Source organism: Athene noctua, chromosome 3 (assembly GCF_965140245.1).
Source record: "Athene noctua chromosome 3, bAthNoc1.hap1.1, whole genome shotgun sequence".
Taxonomy (NCBI): Eukaryota; Metazoa; Chordata; class Aves; order Strigiformes; family Strigidae; genus Athene; species Athene noctua.
In genome coordinates this window covers 12,764,189-12,784,648 of record NC_134039.1, presented here as the reverse complement: position 1 = coordinate 12,784,648, position 20,460 = coordinate 12,764,189, and the positions used below count along the sequence as shown (strand labels likewise).

At 46.1% G+C, this 20,460-nt stretch overlaps 1 protein-coding gene across 1 annotated transcript; it reads left to right on the top strand.

Annotated features, from left to right (window-relative positions):
* The first annotated feature begins 653 nt into the window (after nt 1-653).
* Nucleotides 654-10,696, top strand: LOC141958473 (protein mono-ADP-ribosyltransferase PARP12-like). Its single transcript, XM_074901266.1, has 9 exons — nt 654-883; nt 2,324-2,366; nt 3,758-3,893; nt 4,357-4,477; nt 5,482-5,572; nt 6,800-6,875; nt 7,868-7,998; nt 9,834-9,985; nt 10,411-10,696. Exons 3-9 carry the CDS (start codon nt 3,834-3,836, stop codon nt 10,689-10,691), a joined length of 912 nt encoding a protein of 303 aa, XP_074757367.1. The 5' UTR covers nt 654-883; nt 2,324-2,366; nt 3,758-3,833; the 3' UTR covers nt 10,692-10,696.
* Nucleotides 10,697-20,460: the final 9,764 nt, after the last annotated feature.

The window sequence follows — 20,460 nt, the reverse complement described above, 5'->3', positions numbered from 1 at the left end:
GCTCTGCTGGGAAATGCTGTCAGCCTTTTAGACCTAAAGGCTGGAGGTCAGACTGGAAAGCTTCAAATCCTTCTCTGATTTCCATGGGGAAGAACAGAGCGGAGCTCAGGCTTCAAGTTAAAGGAACACAAACCCTCAGGACAGCACCAGAGCTCTGTGGGGGCTGACTGAGCCTGCTTCCCAGGGCTCTGTGCTTGCTCTGCACTAGTTTGGGTCACTCTGGGCAGTGCTGTGCGCTGCACCCCCCCACCCCACACAGTGTGTTAACCAACACGGACAGCATGTTTGAGATGCACCCGCTTTCTGCATTGAGATTTGGGGTTTGCTTTGCAAGGCAACGCCAGCTTTTGGCTTTCAAAGAACGATGTTCAGCAGAAGCTGCTCCCAACAGAAATCTTGAAAGAATAAGGTCCTGAATATGGATGGGAGGAATCAGTTCAAGGTAAGTGCTGGTGAGCAACAACAGGAACCAAGCAGTAGGGATAAACTACGCTGGTTTGTAGGGATGTTGATTTTATTGATGCATCTGCCAAAAACTTCAGCTGTGCCTGGCCGGTCTGCTCATGCCTGGCAGATGCGCGTGCGTGTGGCGCAATAACCAGAAGGAAATGCTACTCCGCTCTGAGGCAGTGGCTAGCAGAGAGGCATCTGTGACTTCCCACAGAGAGAGACTCCGAGAGAGACAGCGGCGTACAAACCTGCAGTTCAAACAGGCTCAAAGAAGCACAAACAGGCCAGTCGAATTTTATTTCCGAAGGTTTTACTGCTCCTGGGAGACCTTTCCCATGCGGAGCAAGGGTTCAGAGGGCTTGTCTGACTGGCAGGCACGTGGCTGATGCCCTCAGCTCCCGGAGGTGGCGGCTGGCAGCCCGACGGCAGGACTGTGAGTAGGGGAGCTGGGGAGGCAGAGTGTGCCGGGCTCTAACAACTTTTCCAGGGTGATGCTGAGCTGGGAGGGAGGAAGTTGGTGATTTAATGGTTTGTGGGCTTGGCTGTAGGGCCTGCTGGAAGGATACCTGCTTGCAGTTACTCATACAGTAAGCTGTGTTTATATCTTCACTAATTCATCCTTTCTTCCACATGAGGGAGAAGCATGTAAGAAAAAGGGTGGCGTGAGGTTGCTTTTTACATATAAAATCTCTGTATAAAGCTACTCCTGTGGAGATATAAAAAGCAATTTACAGGGTATCTCACAGTTGCACAAGACCAGACAGCAAAATCTTCAGCAAAAGGTGGAGGACACCGCCTGTCTTTCCAGTGAAATATTTCACTGGTCTGCTTTATTAAGTGTTTCACATGTTTCTTTCTTGTTGGGGTTAGTTGGTGAGTGGAAAATCCCTGCAAGGAGCAGAAACCCTGGCAAGTGAAAGTGAAAGTAGTGCACAGCCAGACATTTTTAGAAAACTGATGGGGTTAGGGCAGACTGAGGACCCTGGGTCTCATCAGGGATTAGCATCCATCTATAGAGCGGGGCGAGAGGGAAGTGGGATGGTGGGAGCAATGAAGAAAAGCTGCCTGGAAACACCAACCCACCCAACTCTCCTGCTTTCCTTTCTATTTCCCGTCCACCCCTTAAATCCCACGCTTCAATTTCACAAACTTCAAATTCTTCTGCCACGGCAGCAGCAACAGCAGCACACTGCTCTGCAGAGGGGAGAAAAGGGACAGCCACATCCAAAAAAAAGCTCCCAGGAGTGCTGGGTCTCATGAATCCCCTGCAATGGTATTTGGGAGAAAATGAATTGGGAGAATTTTTCTAGGAACAGGTTTGGCTGGTGTTACTGCATACAAAGTGCAGCTGTGGTCTGAAGACAGCAGTGGAACAAGCGAAGGCTGCGAAGGAGACTCGGGTCTTTCCTCGCTCTTTGTTCTAGCAGTCTGGGGGCTGCCAAGCCTTTCTTTGTGGACCTTTGTACTGTAACCAGCTCTATAAGGGAGCTCCTCCGATAATGATTTCCCCTGATTAGCCTGCTCTGAATACCGGTGATCCCTGCCAAAGTATGAATGCGCCAGAGCTGGATAAATGATCATTTCCAGTTTCTGTTCAAATACTGTGTTCAAGTTCTTCAGGCAGCTCTGAGTAGTTCAGCCACAGACCCTTGCAAACTCCACAGCAGGCAGGTGGGCAGGTCTCGTCTGTGGGTATGTGCTCCACAGGAGGGTAATGTGATAGAAACAACGAAGTGATAAGATGCATAGAAAAATGTTGGCTGAGCCCAAAACTGGGACAAGCAAAGGAGCTTGAAACACAGCAGCAAGCAAAGTAAAATCCTCTGAATTTGAATTATTGGTGCCTATCTGTTTCAGCTTGTTCTCTTTGTAGGTGCTGTGTCTCCAGGATAGAGCACAGAGCAGAGACTTCACTGGTAAGTGATTTTTTTTTTTCCTTTTTTTATTATTTTTTTTTTCCCCCCCTCTAAGGAATTTGACCTTGGCTGGCTGCCATACACCCACCTAGCCATTCTCACTCCCCCTTTTCACCAGGACAAGGGAAGAAAATAAGGTGGAAAAGTTCATGGGTTGAGATAAAGACAGGGAGATCACTCACCAATTGCTGTCAGGGCAAAACAGACTTGACTTGGGGGAAGTTAATTTATTGCCAATTAAAATAAGTTTGGATGGTGAGAAACAAACCCCAAACTTAGAACACCTTCCCTCCCCTTCCCCCCTTCTTCCCAGGCTCAACTTCACTCCTTCCTTCCTGACTCTTCTACCTACCCCCACCTGCCAAGTGATGCAGGGGGGGGATGGAGAGTGGGCATCGACCTCAGTCCTTAAGTGTTGCCCTCTGCCATTCCATCATCCTGAAAAAATTCCCACGCTCCAGCGTGTCTCCTTCCATGGGCTGCAGTTCTTCAGGATAAGCCTGGTCTGGCACTGGCTTCTCTCTCTGGGTCACAGCTTCCTTCGGGGCATGTCCATGTCCTGCAGCACTGGGTGCTCCAGAGGCTGTAGTATGGACATCTGCCTCACCATGGTCTTCCAGAGATTGCAGGGGCACAGTCTGCTTCACCATGGTCCTTATGAGCTGCAAGGGAATCTCTGCTCTAGTTCCTGGAGCACATCCTCCCCTCCTCCTTCATGGGCACGGGTGTCTGCAGGGCTGCTTCACTCGCAATTTTCCTCACTTCTCACTGGTGGGCAGCTTTCTCAGAGGTGCCACCAGCTTAGCTGATGGGCTCAGCTGTGTCCTGCAGTGGGATGTTGAGCTGGCTGTGTCCAGCATGGGGCATGCCCTGGTCTCTTCTCACAGAGGTGACCCCTGCAGCCCCCCACTGCCAGCACCTGGGCACCTGCACCCAGTACAGTACCTGCGAGCCGCAGCTTTGCTCTCCTGAACGCTGAAGGAGGGGTGGTGCTATCAGTGCCTTCTGAAGGCAGTCTGACTTCTGCAGTTGATCATATACTGCCTAGAAGCCAAGTCTTACTCCTGTTAGCTGTGGCACTACTGGCCTTCACATAACAAGCTGAGTTTATTGTGTCAAGCTGCATTTTCTTACAATGTGTATTTTAGAATTATATATTTCAGAGAAACACAGTAACCCAAGTCCAAGCCATAGAGGTCAGGGTAATTTCTGTGAGGCTTACCATGACCCATGTATGTACAAATATCAGTTCCCCTGTTTTGGGCCAAACCTGCACTTCCCAGCTGGAGGGGTCTCCTTTTCTGAGGATTGGTTAGACTTCTGACCAAAGCAGGGGTTGGTAACTTTGGAAAAAAAACATGCTTTAATCTGGATTTCTTTTCTGATGTTAGGGCCAAGCAAGCAGCCAGCCATCGGTCAGCTCTTCTGTGCCGGTGGTGTCTTCCGACTCATCTGTCTGCTCCCAAAATGGAGTATGCCTGGTACTGGCTCGATGATTCTGGGCAGTGGATTGAGTATGGGGAAGAGGTGAGATCCATCTTCTGTTGATGCCAAAAGCTCTTGTTAAGGCTTCTTCAGAGAGCTGTTTAGGGCACACTGTCCTGCAGCTGGTGTGTTTCGCTCGCCTCTGCGTGCCCTTGCAGCGCTACTCTGATGCCCTGGTGGGTTTGTCTTATTAATTGTTCCTCAATGCAGTACTGCTACTCTGTGAAAGCTTCCAAAGGACTGGCTTTGAAGGCAGGTACATTGTCCAGAGATGATGGACATCTTTTGGCTGAAGCTGACCACCCAGGCTGAAGGCTGCTTTGTTGCTGTTGTTAAAAGCAGCTGTTCTCTGTGGGGCACCCCTCCATTGCTGAAGAACAAAACGCCTGAAGCCTTAGAGACATAGTTCAAAATGGCATCCCATGACAGGGGCCTGAGGAAACACTGTGTCACCTAGACCAAAGATGGGTTTCTAACAGGTATCAATTCCCTGCTCTTTCTATAGCATCCGGATCACTGCCCTGCCACGATGACATCTGCAGATCTGGAGAAAGAATTTCTAGCTGACCAGAAAGGCAGTGTGTTATTCAGAGCTGGTTCTCAGAAGTATAAGTTAAACTTTAAAGGTGAATTATCTCTTTAAGTTCATTACACAGTGTAGCTGGCTTTAATGTAGCCTCCTTCATGCAGAGTTTTTACCCTGTGTCAAGGTTTCTCTGAACAGTCTTTTTCCTCAAGCAGAGCTTGAACAGTTTGCACATTTCTCTGCAGTTTTGAGGTGCCCTGCTCCAGCTTCTAAACTTGTGCATCTACAGTCAGAAAAGCATCTCTGACAATACAGTATATTTAGAAGAAGAGCTGAGAGTAAACTTCGTGGTGTCTGACTTATGCATTTGGGTTTATACAGCTAAAGAGGAGAAATGAGAAAGGAAAAAAAAAAGCACTGAAAAGTCAAATGTTGAAGAAGTGACACCATGACAGACATCTTGCAAGCTAGTTATGGGAAGAGAAAGCACACAGTGCAGCAAAGGAAAATTCAGGATTGGTTGCACACAGAGAGAAATGGGAAATTAAGAAATACTTTTCTGTTTCTAATTTATTTACCCATCTTAAAATTTCCATTGGCTTTCCAAACTTTAAATCTTTTTCCTGGCATGAATAAAGAGAGTGGTGTTTAAAGGATGAAACAATGGATAATTAGCCATGTCACACAGCATGTGCTCTGTGATATTGTTACAGGACCAAGAAGAGAGGGTAGACTTTCCTCTTAGCACCACGTAACACTCCCGCACTGCCAGGAAAGCTAGATTTATAGCCTCCATCATACTGAAAACTTCCCTGCTACAGGCCTGACATCAGATGTGGTTTTCTCTGGCTGACAGCCTGAATGTGAATGCATGTGCAGGTGCTGTTGGTGGTTGGGTTGCCTTTGAGCTTCACAGCCTGTGCTAGCAGGTTGTTGACCTTGCTGATCTCTGAGGAGAAACAGCACAAGTGGGAATGGTTTCAAAGTATGTAGTGGGGTGGGGGTGGTAGAGAGCACCACAATGCGGTATTCAGGGCTACTTCCATTTCATTTTTTCTAAACATATAAGAATGTGAGTTATTGAGTCATTGTGGTTTTTTTAAGACATGATCCAAACAAATGTGATCTATAAAACTGAAAGAAAAGTTGCCCGACGGCCAAAATTTCTGTCCATTGAAGATCGACAAAACAGAAGGTAATATACATTTGTTATTTGATAATGTCTCTAGATGACAGCACCTTTCTGTTAAGAAGTTCCTCCTACCTGTCTAGAATTCAATTTTAGATTTCTTGAATTCATTTTTAGATACCTTTTGCTGACTGGTTTAATGGTAAATTTTGCAGTGACAGTATTTGTAAATTATGCAACACTTCTGTGAAGCGTGCTGGAGGGATGTTTGGTGGCAGACTCTGGCAGCTGTGAGAGACCCCTAGAGTAGATTTGTTCTCTCAGTGAGGGCAAGGCCACATAGGGCTGACACAACTGTGCTGGAAATTTTTATTCCTTGATTTATGCCCCAACAATACTAAATAAACTGTGCATGGAGTAGGAGCAAGGGACTGCCAGTCCCAAGAACTGTAGAGCAGATAGATGTCATCCCCTGGAAAGCTTAGGATACAATAAAACACAGAAGTAAATCCCTCTAATGAAGTGAACTGGATGCACTTATTTGGGATACCCTATCATGGCTTTTTTAAAGGAACTTCAGCTTGACAGAATTTGAGCATATCTGATGTAAAAATTAGTTGTGCTACTGCTTTATTTTAAAAAGACCTGCCTTTCGTTCAGAAACTCACCAGCAGACAGTGCATTTGAAGCCAAGGGTTCAATTTAAGGGTTGGTTCAACTGGGTTGATTCAAAAATAAAACAAACTGCAGTCCCTGAATGGATGCTAATGTTCCTATTGGCTGGGTTAAAGCATGTGTGCCAGGAGGGGTTAGCGCTGGAAGCTGTTGAGCGCTGACTGGTGCAGTAGCTCCTGCAGGGCACAACAGTCCACCCACAGCCTCCTGAGAGGCTTGGTCCCGGGGACTGGTAGGGGCAGGCCACTCATCAGGCCAGCAAATTAGAGATGAGTAGCCACATGGAGGGAGAGGCTCACGCTCCAGTTTCCTAGAGGTTCAAGCAGCACACGTGGAGAGCTAGCTGGAGTGGTTGTACAAACCACCAAGCTAGGAGCATGTTACTTCTCATTTGAAGCTCTCCTACCAGTGTCTTGACTTGTCAGGAGATGCATTAGGATGCACTAGGATGTGTGTGGAAATCTCAACTGGAGAATAGGATAATGTGGAAAGTAAAACAAATATAAAAATCCAGGGATATAGCCAAAGGCTGCTGTAGAGTCAGTGGCTGGATTGTCTGGAAGGGGGATTTGGTTAGGAGTATCATGGACTGACTTGCTCCTTTTTTCTTTTCTGCAGCCAAAACATGACACTCTCAAGTTTTGTCTGTCCTCCACAATGGGACAAATCTGCACTGCCTGATATCGGGTTCAGGGTAGGTCTTTCCAGCTCTCCAGTAGGTAGGGTGAACTGTCCTGTACTATTTTTTTCTGAGAAGATGACCATAGGCAGTTATTTCCAGCTTTTAAACATGTCTTATAAAATAGGCAACTATGAGGTGAAACAATACTGACTTCACATTCAAAATAGACCTGTGTCTCTTGGGAGGTTCTCTGAGACCCCCTACACACAGGATAAGAAATGCCCTTTTAGCTGTTACTGCTCTGACGTGTCCTTTGCACTCTCCCAAGGCACCCGATCCTCTGACAAACTGTATGAATTGCATCGTAAGAGGGGGTGTTGTGTTTCCTCCATCCATTTGAATCAAAATGTTATTTGCCATGATAAAGCCAGGGCTTAGCCCTGTGGGAAGGGAGCTGGAGAGTCAAATGAAGGTGAAATTGATATTCATGGAATCACAGAATCGTCTAGGTTGGAAAAGACCTTGAAGATCATCCAGTCTAACCATTAACCTAACACTCACAGTTCCCAACTACACCATATCCCTCAGCGCTATGTCAACCCGACTCTTAAACACCTCCAGGGATGGGGACTCCACCACTGCCCTGGGCAGCCCATTCCAACGCCTAACAACCCCTTCTGTAAAGTAATGCTTCCTGATATCTAGTCTAAACCTTCCCTGGTGCAATTTGAGGCCATTCCCTCTTTTCCATTCACTCTTCTCCAGCCCGAATACTGCTGTGCATTTTAGCTTTTGGTTACTCTGAAGTAGAAATAATCTAGATGTGAAGGTGTGTCCAGGGAAGGAATCTTGTGTGGGATTACATTCATTTTCCTCAGTCAGCTTCCACATGGAGAGTGAGGGTGAAGATGGGGAGAGGATGGTTTACTGGAAAGACAGGAGAAGCCTGTGATTTTAATGGCAGGGCTTTTCCTCTAATGTGAGGGGGTTGATGAGTCCTTTGGCAGGACTGGGAGTTGTTACTGTCAGTAATACCTTATTTTTGGTGGTTTTAAAATTTTTAGTTGGTACAGGTCAGCTACAGTTCCCAGGAATATCAAAAAATTAAGATGCTGTTTGGGAAGACGATGAAAGATTACTTCATCCACCAAATGCAGAGGATCCAGAACCCAACACTTTGGCAAGTTTTTCAGTGGTTTGTATCTATTTTATTTCATTATCCTTATGGTAGCAGAAGACTGGTATGTCCTGATCTTTTGTCCACTACAGTCTGCACTAGGGGTTGCCAAATCCAGCAGCCCAGCAGAGGTGAGACTGACACATATCTGTGTGCCTGGGTCCCACTGGTAGTGAGGTTCAGGACATGTTCCCAGTAGGTACACACACACAAAACGTATAAATGAGCACACAGCTGGCCACAAAATCCAACACAGACATCACAGCATTCATGCAGTCACAAACAGCACCAACAGCCTCATTCTGTTCCCTTCCTCTGGCTGTTTGGGATGAAAGCCTCTTACTGGAACATATGTACATGTATGGGTCCCTCTAGGAGCTGGACTTAGACACTCAGACTACCCATGTGCTGGATTCTCGGTTCTTTCATCTCCACTTATGTTCTGCATAGACACAGACACATGCAAATGGGTCTCTAGGGACTTCATGATGTCTTCAGTGGTTGACCTGACCTCCTGGTCACTCTGATAAGCAAGCTCAGACCTCCTGGTCTCTCCAGCACCTGGCCCAGACTGATGACTGCTCTGAAACCCGGCTCCCAGGCCAGCTACCCTCCTCACTAGCTATTCAGCCTTATGCTGGCTAGTGATCACACGCTGCCACACGCACCCTCGCTTTCTACAGTTGCTAGTGCTGTGGACATGTGGCTCTTGTGACCCAAGGTCCTCCTCCAGTTGCTGCACCCCAATGTCTGTACATGTGCATGCACACGGACTGTAGAGTGCATCACCCAGGTAAGAGTTAGAATTGGAGTTTAATGACAAGACAGGGCAGACTGCATTGATCAGGCACAGGCCATGGCCAGATAAGCCTACTGACTAGACAGTTGCCTGTTTATACACAATTAGCCCTTTTTTACCCCCTTATCCATCTATTTTCCTATGTTTGTTCCTCCTCAGACCATTCTGATCCCTCCCTTCTCCCACCTACAGTTCCTCTGTTAAACACCTCATTATAAGTCCCATGCCATCCCCAAATGCTCTTCCCTTCTGTCATATAACAAGCCCCATCCTCTCGTAGGCTCTACCCTCCTTATGTCTGTGAACTGCTCTGGACTCTTTCCATCACGGCGGTACTGGGTGTACACCTCATCCCTGGGGCTGAGGCTCCCCTGGGGTAACCCTGAGAGGGGCTGGGGCTGGGTCTCCTTTCTGTGATCAGGTTATTGAGGTTGTCTCTGTGCTCTTTTGTGTGTGTGGAAATGAGTCTTTTATCACATAGGCTAACAGGTTGTGTGTGGGGTTCTTGCTAGTTTTATTAAGAAAGAAAGTTATTTTCCTTCACCATGACTGAGCTGTGGTATCTCAAATTTATTCTTTTTGTTTTAGTCTCTCCCACATATGAGTTTAAAGAAAAAAAAAAAAAAAAGGTAGGGGTAGACATTACACAGTCTTCACTGTGGATTCATACAGCTCAGTTTTATAATCATATTTACGCATTCAGGATTTATATAACCTGGGAACTGACCAATTCCGCCAAGAGATGTTTGTCTCTTTACCCTCTCATGTGGTATGAAGTTGTGGGTGACACAGTCCATAGCGATGCTGAGAACTTTTTGTTTTGCTGGAAGGAGCCAGCTGTGCAGCAGGGTACCAACAAAAGTGCAAAGAAGGCAGTAACCCCACTGAGAGTGGTTTGTGTCACTGTTCCTCCATGACCCAAAAGTAGGAGTTGGGAAATTGTCCTTGTCTGAACCAGGGTAACATGTAATTCTTTTTGCTGGTGTGTTTTTTTTTTTTGTTGTTGTTGTTGGTTTTGGGTTTTTTTTGGTTTTTTTTTTTTTTATGTCCCTAGGCAAAAAGAGCAGATGAAGAAGCTCAATAAATCAAAATACGTGGATGAGCGGCTCCTGTTCCATGGGACAAGTCTGTCCCACATGTCTGCCATCTGTGAGCAGAACTTTGACTGGAGGATCTGTGGGACTCATGGGACACTGTATGGAAAAGGTACAAGTGCAGAAGTGTGGGTTCAGGGGCTATAGCAGCACGGGCTGCAGACCCCAACCAGGCTGATGGGTGGGTGAGAGGTGGCTGTCCCTGAGTCCTGCACTCCAGCCATTAGGACTCTTTCATCTGTGTGCATCTGCATGGCTGCAGGCAGCATCCACAGCAATCCCATTTCAGGGGGGGCTAAAAACACCCCTCTTTGCTTCAGGTACCTGCAAAGCTCTTGGACAGGTGGGACTGGGAGATTGATGGTGAAATGTGGCGAGAGTCTGTGATGCTTTAAAGTAAGCGGATTGAAAACACCTGGCAAAGATGCATGTAGAGCTATTGGGCGTTGTTGAATTGCTAGCTGCCAAAGCGTTGATGGCAGCTGCTTGTTCCTCGGCTGACTTATTGTCTGACCTGTGGCTTTTTCTGGTCCCTAGGAAGCTACTTTGCCAGAGATGCCAGCTATTCTCATGACTACTGTTCCTCTCTTGATGGTCGCTACAGCATGTTTGTAGCTCACGTTCTTGTTGGAGACTTTGTTCAGGGAAACCCTGAATACCTTCGCCCTCCACCCAGAACCAGCAATTCAAACAGACTTTATGACAGCTGTGTGGATGACCCGACAGATCCTTCCATCTTTGTCGTCTTTGAGAAGCACCAGATTTACCCTGCCTATATTGTGGAGTACAGCAGCGAGTCCCAGTGTATGATTCTATAATGAATGATGGAACGTCCTTTGAATTTACACTGAATAAATTACACTTTAGTACATATTTTTAAATATTTGATCAATTTTAGTAGTAGCTTTAGAACATTTTGTAACGCAGTGAAAAAATATCAATCCCCTGAAGGATTTTGGGGCATAGATTTTTGGTAGGGGCTATTATTTTGCCAGCAGAAAGTCCTAAACTTTAATGTCTACCTTATCTCTAGCCCAGGATGGGGATTTACCTGCCTTTTGTAGAGCCTGGTGTACTGCCTGATGCGGTGACACCTACTGCTGCTGAAAGGGGCACCTCTGAGCATACAATTAACTTGATCCACTGATACAGTCGCTTAGGGACAATTCCTGCCTGTGATGGTGCTGATGTGCCAAAGGGAGACTGGGTAAGGAATGTGGAAGGAGGAAAAGTGAAAGTACCTACATCATAGTGCACAACGGAGGAAATATAGTCTCTCTTTCCAGTAAATGTCAGAAAGCTCCTTCATCCTGGAGGCTTTGTAATTAGTTCTGGCAATGAACTTTGCTTTGTTTCCTAGTCACATTGCTGACTGCTCTTCTCACCTTGTTCTTCTATATCAAGTCTGCTGGTCCCTGTGACACCCTGCCCTTGCTCTGTCCCTGCTGGGTTTAGTTCAAGAGAAGCAGCCATATTACAGCTGCTGAAGTTAGATCCCACTGTGCCATGGTACTAACAGTGAGGAAGTCTGTGGTGAGCTGAATAACGGCATGTGGCAGCAGCAGTGACCGGTGAGGCAAAGGAGCTTTGTGAGGGGTGGCTGCTGGCACAGCCACCTCACTTCCCACCCTTCAGACTGAAGTTGGGATTTTGAATTGCCCTGCTGCTGCCTGGCACTTCTCCAGGCGATTGAGAAGTGCCCCAGTGGTGTGTGCTCCGACTGGGATGGATGGGGGAAAGCTTAGATGCTTGAAAGTTGGTGGATGGTGGAATAACATTCGGGAGGACTGATAGCATGGAAACAAAAGTTAATGGTTTATTTTAAAACAGTCCTGCTGTATAAACTGTTGTAATTCAGCAAAGGAGTCACAAGTGGTTCAGTTGTGCATGCTGTGAGTGGGAGGAACCAAAAGTAGGGATGTGTGTAGGATCTCATCAGCTTTCCTAAAGCCTGCTATCTTCAGGCCACAATCTGCCCTTAGAAAACATCAGAAAGGCAGGTGACCAGAATGAGTCCCGGAGCTGACATATTTAGTGCACTTTCATATCCCACTTCTTTTGCAGGAGCCTAAAGCTTGTTCTTTTGCAAATTAGTGACATAATCTTGTCAGCCACAAGTGAGCAGAGAGCTTTCCATGCACTTGGGAAGTAAAAGTGAAAGTCACTTAAATGGACTTTTTCCTGAATATATGATATTTTTTAATTTAAAAAAAAGCAAAGCAAATGGCAGCAAGTTAGCTGCCACACACCTTTCTCAATAAGGAGTGGTGTACAACAGTTAATTGCTTTCTTGTGCTGTCAGTACCACTGCTTTGGAGAACTGCAGTGATTTTGGAGAGTGTTTGCCTAGGATTTGGCAGTTGTCATAGATCTGCATCCTGTGCTTTGCAGAAACATGATTCTGAACATTATTTGTACAAACAATAACAGGAAGTCTGATTTAAACTGTTAATTTTATAAATAAGTGGGATTTTATAGAGATTTTTTTTGGTTTACAGACTTGCTGCCTGGCTGTGGCACCCAGTGGGTGCCGCCCATGGGCAGGCATCACCCTGCAATCATCCTTCTCTTGATGTCTCCGAGCTGCAGGTTTGTGAGGATGGTAAGGCACTGAATAATGACCATTTCCAGCTGTTACCCTACCTTGGTCCTTGCAACATGCATAAATTTGCTGCATGACTTCATCAGCTTTTGGTGTGGCTGTGTGTGCAGCCTTTGGACACAAGACAGGGGCTGGGAGATGGCGGGTTTGGGAAGAGTTTTGCTGTTAGAGGAAATGCTGTGTGGAATGATGCCCTTGTACATGCCATCTTCCCTCTTTCTTCTCTGCCATGACAGAAGAAACCATCCATCATGTGGGCAAAGGCTGTGTCAAGCGAGGTGGGCTTTGGGGTGTTGCCAACCTCCTTGGGGGCAGGAGAAGTTAAGGGAGAGCCTGCTTGAGGGGCAGGCCATTCACCGAAAAAGGGGTTTTTGTTGATCTGAAAAAGAGGAAACCAGGCAGAGAGGAGAGGACAGGTGCAAACATGCAGAGTTTGGAAGAAAAGAAGATTTTTTCCAATAAGTCAAAACTATTTATGACTGTAGGGAGAGTTCTCAACAGCCTCTAGCAATTGGGTGCCGGATATTATATGAGAAGGTCAGGCAGCAGTCTGGTGTTCTCAGCTGTAACCGTGTGCTGTGGTGTGGGACTGCCGAGGTGTAGCTGCTGTTAGCTTTGTGTTGGAGTACCAGATCTGAAGGAGAAGTGCTCCTTGAGGAACCCATGCTATTTCAGGATCACTCTCTGCAACTCTTACTCTGTGTCGCTGTCAGAAGGAGCCGTCCCACCTCCAGGTGTGTGTTGCTGCTGTTTTCCCCATGCCACTGCTGGTGACTGCTCGGGGGTGGGGACAATCAGATGCAGAGTGTTCACCTACTTGAAAACTGACCTGGCCAAAACCACCACAAAACCCAAACCCAAAATATGGTGTTCAGCAAGAACAGTTCCCAGTTCTGCTTGTGTCAACACTGATAAAGAAGAGGGGGTGCTTCAGGGTAGATTTTGACTGGCATAACATGATACTGAGCCTCTAGCTCAAGCAGGGGTTTGAATGGTAAAAGATTTGGGAATATTTCAGTCTGTGAGGCACTGAGAGCAGAAACTACTAAGTAAAAGTGGTAAGGCAAAATAGTCTGTGAATACTTCTTTGTGGGAGTTCTGTTTGGTATTATTAATTTGCTAAAACTTCTTTCAGACTTGAACCTCCTGCTACCTCTGGAGTACCTGGGTGCCTGAGGCTGTGAACAGAAAGCATTCCTCAGCATGCTTTTAGAGAAATGCTTGCAAACCATCAGCAACACCTACAATTGTTGCCAGGCACTAATCATGGATCTGATCTGTGGGCTTTTCTTCTTTTTTTTTTTTCTTTTTTTTTTTTTCTTCCTCTGAAAAAAAGTGTTTTGAAGAGCTCCCTACTCTGTTGAGAAAGGGTTAAATGACTTCTGACTCAGAGGCATGGGACTGACAGTTTTGAAGTCAGGGTGATGGTGGTGGAAAAGGTCTGACCTGAGGAGCAAGGTGAGTAGCCAACCTGATTTCTGTGGCATTTTGTGCCTTCTCTGCCAGCTGGGAAGGTGTTGGGGTGGGCTTGTCCTGGAACCCCCACCATACACTGAACCCATTCTGCCTGAAGGTAGGGAGTAAGTCTGCCCTCAACATGAGATGAAACCATCTGTAAGTATCTTCGCTAATACCTCCTCCACCTTTCTAATATGGTCTCTGTTAGGAGGGTGCTGTGGGAGCAATTCATCTGTGCCGCCATGGGGAGGATTTTTGGGAGCGTGGCAGCTACTGGAGGCCAGAGGGAGAGGGCTCTGCTGAGAGGCCATCTGCCTCTGCAAGACTCCCCAAATGTAAAGGTGTTAGCTCAAGTGATCTTTTCAATGTAATGCATTTCTTATTGATGTTCATGTGGTGCTTTTAGGATTTCACAGTGTCTCTGGTTTTAACGTTGTCGATTACATATTCATGTACCTGCTCTAGGCTTTCTATTAAATAACATCTCAACACTTTCTCAGGCTTTCTTTTAGTTTACTGGTGCCAAATGTGACTTTTTAGCATTTTTAAGAATCCTTTTGAACAATATTGACAGAATTCATTACACAATGGTTAAACTGTAGAAACGTAATGCTTGATTGAATGTGTTGAATGACATGTTATTTTCCAAAACATTTAAACTCCTAAAAATCAACCTGAGCCCCATAACCTGACACTGTGAGTGAGAGAAGAAAACACAGATATTGTTCTTGACATGCTCATGCTCAACAATTGCATTATTTAGCAAGACCATTTCTGGATCCAGGGAATAACGATCCTGAACCTATGTGTAGCTGTGGAAATGACAGGGGTCTGAGGTTTTGGGGGAAGCCAGGGGTCCTCATCTAGGGGCTGCAGGAGCCAGATCTGTATGAATCAAACTTCCACTGCTCAGGGAACAACCGTTTCTAATTGTTTCCGTTCTTTTGCAGTCCTGCTACTTTTGATGAAGCCTATGTATGTTGAGTCCTAGACAGCATTTCCCTAAATAACTCAACCTGTCTTTCACAGGTTACTTTTACATGTCGCTTACAAATAGAAGCAATAGGAACGGCTGACCTGGCTCTTATCCATCTGTTCTTAATAAACTTAGATATTCCTTTAATTCTTTACTGCAGTGTCAGAGGACCCATTAATCGGTGCGCCAGTGTTCAACCTGTAAACACTGGGAAGTGTCTGCATATGATATCCCCACCACTGGAGGAAGCTGTGTCATCATCTATTCCCAAAGAGAAGCTTTCTTTCACTGCATTCTCTGAATAATTTTTCTTGCGCTGTATCTTCAGCTTTGGTGTCCTTAATTATTATTTTTTCTTTCAAAGTGGTTTTCCCTTTACTAAGTCCAGAGGAGATCTTAGAAGTTGCATTGGTCTCAGCTTTCTTTAACACCTTGTACACTTTGTCAGTCTTTCTTCTTGCAGACTCTTTCTGACTGTATTTTGCAGATAGCCCCTTGCATAGAATCATACAATGGTTTGGGTTGGAAGGGACCTTAAAGATCATCTAGTTCCAACCCCCCTGCCAACTTCCACTAGACCAGGTTGCTCAAGCCCCATCCAACCTGGTTTTGAACCCTTCCAGGGAGGGGGCAGCCACAACTTCTCTGGGCAACCTGTGCCACTGTGTCACCACCCTCACATTAAAGAGTTTCTTCCTTTAATCTAAATCTACTCTCTTTCAGTTTAAAACCTTTACCCCTTGTCCTATCACTACAGTCCTTGATAAAGAGTCCTTCCCCATCTTTCCTGTAGGTTCCCTTTAAGTACTGGAAGACCACTATAAGGTCTCCCCAGAGCCTTCTCTTCTCCAGGCTGAACAAGCCCAACTCTCAGCTTGTTCTCACAAGGGAGGTGCTCCAGCCCCTGATCATATTCATGGCCCTCCTCTGGACCTGCTCCAACATGTCCATGTTCTTCTTATGTTGGGGGCCCCAGAGCTGGACACAGTACTCAAGATGGGGTCTCACAAGAGCAGAGCTGTAGGTTTATGAATTTTTTACCTATACTTTGCAGCATCCATCTGAAGCTGTGATCTGTTCTTCTGTCCTGAAGGCCAGCTTAACTTCATTTTGCCTCTCACCTCGTCAAGCAAGTTCTTCTAAGAGTCTTCTCCACATTCTTTTTCCTCTTGGATCCTTATAAAATCTGACCTCATATTAATGATTAAATAACCTCTCCCTTCACAGAACTTATTTGACTGAAAGTCCTCACATCCATCATATAATCTTAAAAATTGCCTTCCTTTTCTGGATGTTTTGTTTTGTTTTGGTTTTTTGACTGAGCAACTCAAATTCCTTACTAACAGAATGACCTCTTTACATTTCTTTAGTGTAGTCTGAGATGTGACTAATTTCACTGCATGGAACTGTAGGCTACTAACCAAACCTAAACTTTGTGACAGCACTATAAAAAAATAGATTTTTCCCATCAGGACCTCCTCCAGCTGCTGCTATTTCTGTATAGTCTGAGTAACTCCACATCCCGCTCACCAGCTTTTCTTTTCCTTCCAGATCAAGCTTTGGATTTGTTTTCTTTTTTCCTCTCTCAGCTTCTAGTTCTACTTGCTCTTCTTAACATGTGGTGTCTAGGCAGTTTCCTGAATCTGAAACATAACTAACAGGACTCGTAAGTAAAGCAAAAGCTTCATTACGTAGCAGCTGAGAAGTCCACTTGCAGGACTCCTCTCTGCCTAATGCTATCAGCTGAGATAAAAATGAGCAGAATCCTCGAATGACTCTGTGAGTTCATGAGGGTTGTGAAGGCTGGTGCTCGTCATGAGAAGCAGCTCACTGCAGTGAGCAGCATAAGGGACACGGACTTGGTAGCCAGGTGATCTATTCCCACATCTGTTGACGTTTTGGAGGGGAACCCAGGGAAACTCAGAAGTATTGACTTCTGCAGGTGAAACAATAACAACCAAGTAATACTATTGCTACCTAACCAGGCTGAGGTGTCCGCTCAGCGCATATACCATGTGCTGGCACACTTAGAGGCTGGAAAATGGCATGTCTGGGTTCAAGCACAGGCAAAAAAGAAAAACAAAAACCTTTTAGGACTTGTTCTCTTCCCTGAGGATTTGGAAACCAGACAATTTTCTGGGCTGTGAAATGATGACCACAGTCCAGGAATTCCTGCTGAGTTTGGGGTTCCTTCTCAAGAGTACTGTTAAACAACCTGCTAGAAGCTGATAGGTTTTTTCTTTTTTTTCTTTCATCGTTTTTGAGACAGTTCTACACTTATGATCAGTCCTGATGCTCAGTCATTTGACGGCATGGAAACCCTCTGATACTGGCTGGGCAGTTCCCTGCAGTGGATCAAGTGCAGGAAGCAAGTAAACTCCACTGCACCCCTAAAACCCAGCTCCGAGTTCCAGCCACTAGTGGAGAAATCCTGCTTTGAATGTTTGGGTTTTTGTGAGGACTGCCCGTCAGGTGGCACACAGACTTTCTCCATAGTCCCATAGTGCTGGCCAGCCCTTGGAGTGTCACTGATACTCAGGGGGAGCTTCTGAATGCCACCTCCAAGCACCGTTAGCTGTCCTAGGAGTAGCTAAAATCTTTGTCAAGGCTGTTTGTTTGCCTGTACATATGCACACACATACATTACACATACATTATATGAATTTAAGGGAAGGGCAGAGAATGTCATGACTCACTGGAAAGTTGAAAAACTTGTATTTGAAAAGCTGCTTCTCTAAAGTACAGTGCAGCACTACTTTGACTATTAACTGCTTTGGTTTTGATGTTATGCTAAACTGATACACAGATTCTATGAAGAGCATTAAAATTGCCTATAACAGATACCATTTCTACCTTTGTTTCTGTAGCCTTCAACCTAGTCTGCAGCCTTGGTGACATCTGCCCAGGTGGAGAAGGGGCTCCGGGCAGATCAGGAAGGTACTCTGAAATTTCAAATTCATTCACAGAAATATAAGGTAAGTTTTGAAGGTAGAATACTTACTTGTTTATAATGTATTTAATAGATGTGATGTTCCGCTAACTTTGTAGTGTAGCTTCTCTCCTGAATATGCCTCATGTAGCCCCATGACCAGCAGAAGTGTCTGTCCTAGCCAGAGGCACTTGCTAGAAAGTTAACTGTGTAAACTGAGAAGTAGAGAAGATGATATTGTTTGTGTCTGGCAGAGCAGGGAATGTGGAAAATATATAAAATTTCCCATCCAGTTGTCTAACTTTGTGATTTAATTGCTGGAGCTACTGGAGACCTGTACAGTTAAAAGATTAGACAAAAAAAGTCATGGTACTCAAAAAAAAAAAAAAAAAAAATTATTAGGAGGATAATTTGAGACCAACACATAGGTTATGGTGCATGTGGCAGCATAAGCCATGGAAGAGCTGTGACAGAGGAAGCGCTGAGGAGGAGACCTGGGTTTGCTGAGGCTGTGTAGGAAGAGAGCTGTGTGAGAGACAGCCTGTGGTTCCCCATCGCCCTAGTGTGGCTGCTTGTCTGTGGGGCTGTTTGCTGAGAACGACATTGAAAAGGACTGATATTTGTGAGCAAAAAGGATGGGGTGATATTCAAAGAAGAAAAAGAAAAGACCTAAATCATGTATAGATACTATTTTAAGTACAGACATCCATTTCTGAGTGGAATTGCAGTAACTTGAAACTGGCTGTGTGATGGGATCGAAAGAGGAGCCTTCCAGGTGGAAAAGAGGACATATGTCTGCACTGCTTACGCTCCCAGTTCAAGTGGGAACATCGCTAGACAAAATGACCTCACGCTGTGGGAATAACACAGAGAAGGTAGCCACAGGTAAGGCACTGCATGGCTGTGTTAGCAATTTTTCGTACGCCCATCTGTGTAAGAGTGGATGAGTAGGGACATACCAAAGTGTGCCAGCCTGGTTCCTGCCTTCAGCAGCAGCAGGCGCTGCATCCTTGGAAAAGAGGGGAGAAGCAGCAGGTAGTGAGACATCCCTCACTGCCAGTGACCTGCAACTTGGGGACTTCCTAAGCCTGAGATAACGTAAGTGTATTTAATGGCCATCATTGGATTTCTCTTCTCCTGTGGATTTGTTCAGTCTTTCTTGAACTGCTGCAGACTTCTAGCGCCTGCATTGTGTCACAGCAGTGGGATCTGTGGTAGAGCCTATGTATTTCCTGAATAGCTGCTCCTCTTCAGCCTGCCTTCATGGATTTTTTTTCAGGACATGGTCCAGAGGAGTCCGAGCATGCACATGACAAGAAAAATCTGCCCTTGGCCAAATGAAGAGTCTGGTGGAGGTGGGAGCCAGGTGTGGGGTGCTCAGTCTGCAATGTGTCGTGTCGTTAGCTGCTGGTACCCATCCATCTTTCCAGGTCTGCTGGGGAGGGGGCTGTGGCTGGAGAAGTGAGGCCCTCAGGTCTGTCCTTGCTGCCCCACTGTTGAACAGCATTGGTCTGTGAGATGGAGGCAGCAGGTCTCACCTGGCTTCCAGCTCTGTGGCAGAGCTTGGTGGCCATCACAGGCCCTGGACATAGCACTGGGACTGCTCCTGGTGTGCTGTGCACTGGCAGTGGGGTGATGGGTCGTGTGCTGCACCATACCTTGGCCACTCTACCTGTCATGAGGTGATGTGACTCAGATGTCCAGCCACACATGTGCTGTTTGCTCTCTCTCCCCTCGTTCATCATCAGTACCATGAAGAACAACTCTGCTTTCTGGGCCTCTTGAGGCAAGGGGTGGCAAAACTGGAGGTGTCCTCTCACCCATGACCTGCCTGGACTGGCAGTGGTAAGGCACTGCAATAGGCTGCACTGGCAGGAGGAGGTGGATGCAGAGAATTTAGGAGGTGAAAATGGAGGTTACTGATTTTCATAGCTATGAGGCACTGATTTGTTTTTTCCTTCCACCTCCACATCTTTCCTCTCAGTGTGCCACATGCTGGTGCTTGCCCGTGGTCAGTACAGAAAACCACTGGTGCTGGCTGGCTGACTGTAACCAGTGGCAGGGATACAGACAGGCAGCAAACACCTCTCCCCTCCCTGCCTGAGTGCCAGCCACAGCTCGGGGGCTGCTGTTTATTTTGCCCTTCACAAGCAGTGCCTTTCATGCACGTCTTGCCTCAGTGTCTCCCCAGGGCGCACATGCATTTTGATGTATTCCGCAGCCTCTCACAATTTTAGTTCTATCACTCAGCACCCTGTGAGGTTGAGGTCTGAACGCTGTTTATTTTCTTGGCCAAATCAGAGCCTTTCAAAATTGCTTTAATCTGAACAATTATTATGCTGTGTGTGCATCTGTGAGGAGAGTGCTCGTTTCTTTTGGAAATCCTAACAACTCATTGCAGAAGAGAGTGTCAGAATGTTATTCCATGTGCTGACAAGGAACAATAGCTAAACATGACCATTTTGAGGGCTGTTAATGATGTTCTCCAATCCTATGTGGAAGGGTTGAGGAGAACATGGCAAGCACCACAGACCACAGAGATGGACAGGACTCTGGGGATACACTACCCATGAGACTTTGTCCGTGCATCCCGTGATGAGGAAGGAGCAGTGTCCAGCAAAC

What these genes read in the sequence shown, in the direction of transcription:
- LOC141958473 (XM_074901266.1), top strand. Translation starts at nt 3,834, where the DNA reads ATGGAGTATGCCTGGTACTGGCTCGATGATTCTGGGCAGTGGATTGAG. An exon ending in GGATTGAGTATGGGGAAGAG is followed by an intron (nt 3,894 to 4,356) that starts GTGAGATCCATC and finishes CTCTTTCTATAG; the next exon opens with CATCCGGATCACTGCCCTGC. An exon ending in CTTTGGCAAGTTTTTCAGTG is followed by an intron (nt 7,999 to 9,833) that starts GTTTGTATCTAT and finishes TTATGTCCCTAG; the next exon opens with GCAAAAAGAGCAGATGAAGA.